Raw genomic sequence first — 6,946 nt, 5'->3', positions numbered from 1 at the left:
TAAAGCCAAACTACGGTTTGCAACTGCACATGGGGACAAAGATCGTACTTTTTGGAGAAATGTCCTCTGGTCTGATGAAACAAAAATAGAACTGTTTGGCCATAATGACCATTGCTATATTTGGAGGAAAAAGGGGGAGACTTGCAAGCTGAAGAACACAATCCCAACCATGAAGCACGGGGGTGGCAGCATCATGTTGTGGGATTGAGGTCAGGGCTTTTTGATGGCCACTCCAATACCTTGACTTTGTTGTCCTTAAGCCATTTTTCCACAACTTTGGAAGTATGCTTGGGGTCATTGTCGATTTGGAAGACCCATTTGCGACCAAGCTTTAACTTCCTGACTGATGTCTTGAGATGTTGCTTCAATATATCCACATAATTTTCCTGCCTCATGATGACATCTATTTTGTGAAGTGCACCAGGTCTTGGCTGAGGTCTCGGGCTTGGCTGATTTCTTTTGATTTTCCCATGTCAAGCAAACAGGCACTGAGTTTGAAGATAGGCCTTGAAATACATCCACAGGTACACCTCCATTGACTCAAATGATGTCAAGTGGCCTATCAGAAGCTTCTAAAGCCATGACATAATTTTCTGGAATTTTCCAAGCTGTTTAAAGGCACAGTCAACTTAGTGTATGTAAACTTCTGGACCCACTGGAATTGTGAATTAGTGAATGATAAGTGAAATAATCTGTCTGTAAACAACTGTTGGAAAAATGACTTGTGTCATGCACAAAGTAATTGTCCTAACTGACTTGCCAAAACTGTAGTTGTTTAACAATACATTTGTTGAGTGGTTGAAAAACTAGTTTTAATGACTCCAACCTAAGTGTATGTAAACTTCAGACTTCAACTGTATTTTGTACAATATTAAAGTGCATTGCTCCTAAATAAAGTGTTTGTAATTGTGTATTTAAGACACAAAAAGTATTCATTTCTTAAACGATTTAATGAGAACATTTGAGACATCAAAAACATCAATAGCAATACAAAGTCATCATACAAAGTTTTGAATTTCCCTTTTTGTAATGTAGTAGTAAAACTGTGAGGGGCCGGTATTGTTCAATAGGACAAGACAGCGCTTGAAATTTTCTATCAAATCAAGTCAACCTGAACAATCAACAGCACCAACAAATATCAGCTACAACAACTGATGAGCATTCTAGATATCTGTGTCAACATGTCAAGCAGAAATGCCACATCCTTGTTTTAATTAGTTAAATCATTCAAAGTAAATAATCTACAGTAATACAAAAAATGTGGACTAGTTCGGGTCGCTTGGTCGCAGCTCATCACACCACTTCTCAAACGCTCTGTACAGGGTGTCATCACCTGTGTCATTATAGATCTCTACAGATGGAGAGAAAAAGGATATTGTTAACACCAGCTTTGAAAATATATGCATTTTTAATCTTTGTTAATGTGCTGAACTCTAGCTGACAAATACATGTCTGTCTCTTTACCTGCATGCCCTAGGCCAATGGGTAGAGGCATCCTGACCAGCCCACCAGAGTGTTTCAGCCTCTCACAAAGTGAGTGCTGCACTAGTGCCATGGTAACGTCCTGGTGCCACACAGGCAGCTCCAGCCCCCCCATGCAGCCTATAATCCGCAGCTTCTCCTCCTCTGTCATGAGGCCTCTCTCACGGGCCACATAAACCATGTAGGACATATCGATGTTCACCGCCTCTCCGTGCAGCAAGGAAGGGAGCACCTTCTGCAATAAGGTCAGCGTTCAGTACTTTATCCATGCACAACTCTCTAGAGTGCAGTATTACTCGTAGCCACACTGTTTATTGCCGCTAACTAACACAAACAGGTGTGAGTAAACCTGACACCATGCTCATCTGGCACATAGTTACACTAAAAATGGAACAGGAGGTGACAAACATGACATGATGACATATTGATTCAAACCCGTTTACATACAGTAGCTCATGGAGCTATTTGGCTTTGTGGTTATTTAAGGTGAAGCGGTATATAATTGGTTGTACTGTACCATTTCCAGCTCTGGGCTGATAAGGTGACCAAAGTCTACCAGTCTGTCTAAATCGTCTTCCCACAGGTTGGGTGCTAGCTCCTCGAGCATGGTTTCTATGGCCATGCGTGTGGACACGGAGGCAACATCTTTGTTGTCCCCCTGAAGACCGCTGTCAGACTGGAACTTGGAGTCCAACAGGAACCGGCCATTGGTCTCCAGAAGCTCAAAGAGACCTCTGTGTTTCATCAAGGCCATCTGTAGAGCACACATCTACATTACATTTACATTAAATACCAGTACATAAAACCAGATCTACAAAGCTAAATGAGCATCAACATATTCTCCAAGACTGATGATGTACTGTATATTGTTCTCTACAGTATAGTATACAGTCAGATAGTACAGTATTGTATCTTAAGTTCATGTACAGTCCAATATCTAATCCTTATCTGTTGCTGTCAGGCATTGACACTGTACCTTTAACATTTCAGCCAGCCCATTGGAGATGTGTCTTCGAGAAACAGTTTGAATGAAGGAGCGGTCTAGGAAAGCAGCCACCGGGGGTATGTAGCCACCTAGCTTATTTTTACAGTTGGCAAAGTTCACCCCAGTCTTTGCCCCCACGCTGGCATCGACATAAGAGAGCAGGGTGGTAGGGACACGGATGTAGGGGGTGCGTCTCCTGTACAGGGATGCCGCCAGGCCCACTATATCCAGGCAGACTCCTCCTCCGATGGCGATGATGGGCTCTGTGCGTCTGTCCAGGGAGAACTTATGGACCTCCTCCAGGATCCTCATCACCAGCTCCATGGACTTGTTCTCCTCGGTGGTGGGCAGGGGCAGGATCCTGTAGAGAACATTATGGGCCTCAAAGTAGTCTGTGAGCTGGCAGCCGTAGAGGTTGTAGACGGTCTGGTCCATGACCACGAAGCGCCTGAGGGACTTGGTGCTGATGCTGTTCCTCAGGGCCTCCAGCTGCTGGGGGTCCCTAATGTGCCCCAGGAGCAGGGTGTCGTTGCTGGGGTCCAGCAGGCCCAGGGACTCAGTCACCTTGTAGGTGAAGATGATAGGGCTGACCACTGTCCAGGAGGTGCCTTGCTCCATGGTGCTCTCATAGCTGGAAAACGTGATATATTTGTCAGGTTATTTTATGTACAGTACAATATGTACATTAAATGTTTAGAGAACAAAGCCTGGGGATAAATGTAAATGTGGTAGCTAAATAAAGTGGGAAAATGTGTTTGCAAATTACTATGATAGTGTTGTGATGGCTGGATAAACAACATTATGGCATCTATTCACATGTTGAAATAAATATTTACTTTCAATCACTGTCATCCACTGGCTACTCAGGGGTCTTGTGTTAAGAGTGTCCGTCCTAAGGTTGGGAGTTCAATATCCGCAGGGCTGGCATTATGGGCGAGTCCTAGAGGGCTTTGCCTGCCCTACCGTACCATCCTTGCCCGTCCAAACAAAATATTGAAATATTGATAATTTGTTTGACTGAGATGCGCGATAACAGAAAGATTCAACAATCTCAGATAAAGCATCCGAGCGAGCGAAACAGCGCCCCTCTGTCTCTGTATGTGTGACCATGTATCTGATGCTGTCTGGACAAAAGGAGTATGGCATGTTATACTTTTTCTGTCCAGACAGCATCAGATACATGGGCTACACGTAGTAATACAGAGCGGTGCTGTTGCGCTCGCTAGTTTCAGCAGAGAGGAAGAGGCCAAGTGAGAGGGCACTCTCGTCAAAATATGTCCTAAATAAACCCATGGGCATAATATGGGCATAATACGCAGACCTAAGCTTATTGCCTGCATTCCCACCTTTGGGACAACGATTTGCATTGTTAGGGTTGAGACATGAGCATCTCGTCATTATACACAGATCTCTGGCTTCAGCCACTTGTGAATTAGAACGGAAAGTTGACGTGTGCACAGTGCACTGTTCGGATGCTGGCTTTCCCTAAAGTAAATTGATGTTTTGCCAAAATTATATAATTACTCCAGTCAAAATACTTTACCAGAGAGCTTGACTTAGCCATAGAGGATCATTAGCTTCTATAAAAAAAATTGCTGTGGATTATTTCAAATCACAAGTGCATAGGCCTATGCCTATTAGGAAAGCCTGCAATTTGGGCAGAGCACGTGGCAATAAGCCTAGCTGATTATTGAGTTGCGGCTGTCAGTGAAAAGCATGTAAAATGTGAAGATAATGTGTCTTGAGTATAATTTAAAATGTTGAGACAAGAAGAAGGGGAGGGGTGTGTGGCGAAGACATGCTTAGTAAATGTACCGTTAATCCCCGTAATTTGGTTACATTCATTTACCATTCTCATTCTAAGAGTGCAAAAGTTGTTTGCAGAGTTCACAACCTGCTACACTTGTGGGAAACAAGTTTTGAGTTGATACAATGTTGCACTTCACTAGCTATAGCTCTAGTCAAGACAGATAGAAAGGGAGCCACACAGGCATGCAATTGAAAGAACCTGCATTTTATCAGGATAGGTTCTAATGTTTTTATTTGTTGGCTTTAGGCCTATGTATTTTACTGCTGCATTGGCCTATAGGCTATCTCTGAGTTCCATGCGCTCATTTCTTTAGCCGCCAATGGATCACGGTGTAGGCTATCAATGTGTTCATTTGGCAAATGCTGGTGCTCTTGCATTAGTTTAATTTTAACTTTTAGATTTTTACAATTTTAATTCATATTTGTATGATTAACCACGTGACAATAATTTTGAGAAACTAAAACGTTGCGAAAATGCGCATATAAAAATAATCATAACTGGCATGCAGATAGGTAAAATTGTAGGAAAAATTGTAAGCTTCCACTAACTTGAAACTCACTAGCTGCCTTTGGTCTTCATTATAACAGCCATTAACAAAATTCAAAACACCAGAAGTCCCATGAAAAAAAGGGCCCATCCAACTGAAATCAAATGCCTATCCAATTGATTTGTTCTGGCGCCGGCCCTGGATCTCAGGCTTATACCAAAGACTGTAAAAATGGGACCAGATGAGTCTCTACTTGGCACTCAGTATTAAGGAGATAAATTGGGGGTAAGGCCCTGCGATAGACTAGTCCAGTTGGTGTACTTGTACATCAAGATGCCTCACACTACAGAAACATGGGATAGGCTCCTGGTCCTATGAGCCATTCCGAATCACACAAGCCAAGGCTTGTGCAAGCCCACTGGGCACAAACGTCAGTTCAACACATCTAGTTTTGATTTACATTTGGTTGAGTTGTCAACTAACGTGAATCCCAAAACAATTTCACCATGCCATTGGATTTAGGTTATTAAAAGTTGGTTGAAAAAATTCCAAAATTCCCTTATTGATGACTTTTTGAAAATCCAATCAATTTTCCACGTTGATTACACGTCATCACATTGAATATTTTTGTTGAAATGACGTGGAAACAAGTTTTTGCCCAGTGGGAGGCTACTTGTTTTTTTTACTGAAAGTCTAGCTAGTGGGTCTAATAAAATAAAGCATGTTAACATCAAGAAAACTAATTTAGATGTATGATGATAATGTGCACAAACCTTATATTTTGCATAACGTTTTAATTTATTTTGAATCAATTGCATCCCATAATTATATTTTAACACAAGTTTTACTCACATTTTGGCAGCTGATACTCGACCCTTTATATATTTATTCAATTTATTTCCCGATTTACGTTTCCATGTGCCCTTGATTTGAACTAAGTGAAACTCATTCTTCTTTATTACTGCAATATTGTTGCATTCCAGTGGCTCTTCCACATGTTTCTTCCCAGTGTTTGCATCAAGCGACATCTTGATATATTTATGTATTGGAAGCTAATGAGTGACCGATGCAGAGACTAGTAACCTAATGGAGCATAATGTTCACCTCTCATTACTCTCTGTATATATACATATATCCTCGACAGCAGATCACTTCACTTCTACCAAGGGAGGAGCAAGTATTTCCAGTGTGCTTATGAAAGTGTAGCCAAAACCAGTGTGTAGCACATGCCCCAGCATGATCGTTACACAATTTTTGGGAGTGACGTAATGAAACTATAGAATTATGTAAAGAGGGATCCCCCCACCCACACAATAGGCTATATAATTAATTAGCCTACATTTCTTTATGTAACAAATATTAACGCTACTTAATAAAAAAACTACTGACTCCACATCAATAAACATGTCATGGACCATTTGTAATTGTATTTGATCACACATTCTGTATGTTTATATGTCAAGTATTTTTTATTTCACTCAAGAAATAAGAGAAGCAAGATAAATTAATTTGTAAATGATCCACATGTATTGCAAAGTTACATGTGCAATTTTGGGATACTTGACTTCTATGAGGGTTATGTATTTAGCCTACTGAGGGAGCCTACATCAGACTTGCTTCTTGTGCAGAAAATGTGCTATCAGTCACTGATGAACATGAGAAAAATGCTTTGGATATTATATATATCAGCATTAGCCAACCTCTTTTCTGTGTGTGCCAAATTGACTGTAAGAAAAATACATTTTAGTTTAGTTTAATTGTGGTATGTTCAGTTACGTAGCCTCCTAGGCTACTTAACATACTGGACACAGGTATGCAACAGTTACAAGACAAAGTATTTGTTTGTGGCAGTGGATGGATGTTGTCAGAGGTCAACCTGACTAGCTACTGTATAGAAACACATTCAATTGACCATTTTTCATCTGAGCACATCTGGTGAGTTCATGGTGTTCTGTTTGAAGAGTAAATATACATGTAGCATCTTAATTTGGGGCAGCAGGTAGCCTAGTGGTTAGAATGTTGGGCCAGTAACTGAAAGGTTGCTAGTTCAAATCCCTGAGCTGGCAAGGTAAAAATCTGTTGTTCTGCCTGTTCTTAGGCTGTCATTGTAAATAAGGATTTGTTCTTAACTGACTTGCCTAGTTAAATAAAGGTTAAAAAAAAAAAAATTATAACAATTTGA

General features: G+C 40.9%; 1 protein-coding gene across 2 annotated transcripts; it reads right to left on the bottom strand.

Annotated features, from left to right (window-relative positions):
* Nucleotides 1–931: 931 nt before the first annotated feature.
* On the bottom strand, nucleotides 932–5,979 carry eevs (2-epi-5-epi-valiolone synthase). 2 transcript variants are annotated; one of them, XM_029774734.1, is made up of 6 exons: nucleotides 5,617–5,703; nucleotides 3,304–3,439; nucleotides 2,459–3,098; nucleotides 2,000–2,236; nucleotides 1,465–1,717; nucleotides 932–1,351 (listed from the first exon to the last, which is right to left on the bottom strand). In XM_029774734.1, the coding sequence occupies exons 3-6, from the start codon at nucleotides 3,083–3,085 to the stop codon at nucleotides 1,266–1,268; spliced, it is 1,203 nt and encodes a 400-aa protein (XP_029630594.1). In that variant the 5' UTR covers nucleotides 3,086–3,098; nucleotides 3,304–3,439; nucleotides 5,617–5,703; the 3' UTR covers nucleotides 932–1,265. The 2 variants fall into 2 exon arrangements, with proteins under 2 accessions (XP_029630594.1, XP_029630593.1); XM_029774733.1 differs by lacking the exon at nucleotides 3,304–3,439 and having other exon boundaries at nucleotides 5,617–5,979.
* Between the last annotated feature and the right edge of the window lie 967 nt (nucleotides 5,980–6,946).

The sequence above is a fragment of the Salmo trutta genome, chromosome 14, assembly GCF_901001165.1.
Source record: "Salmo trutta chromosome 14, fSalTru1.1, whole genome shotgun sequence".
Lineage (NCBI taxonomy): Eukaryota > Metazoa > Chordata > Actinopteri > Salmoniformes > Salmonidae > Salmo > Salmo trutta.
This window is presented reverse-complemented; position numbering and strand designations above follow the sequence as displayed.

Coding starts and splice junctions, on each gene's coding strand:
- eevs (XM_029774733.1), bottom strand. CDS start 5,792: ATGTCGCTTGATGCAAACACTGGGAAGAAACATGTGGAAGAGCCACTG. Junction 3,099..5,616: donor CGAGTATCAGCTGCCAAAAT/GTGAGTAAAACT, acceptor CACGTTTTCCAG/CTATGAGAGCACCATGGAGC. Junction 2,237..2,458: donor GGCTGGCTGAAATGTTAAAG/GTACAGTGTCAA, acceptor TGTGCTCTACAG/ATGGCCTTGATGAAACACAG.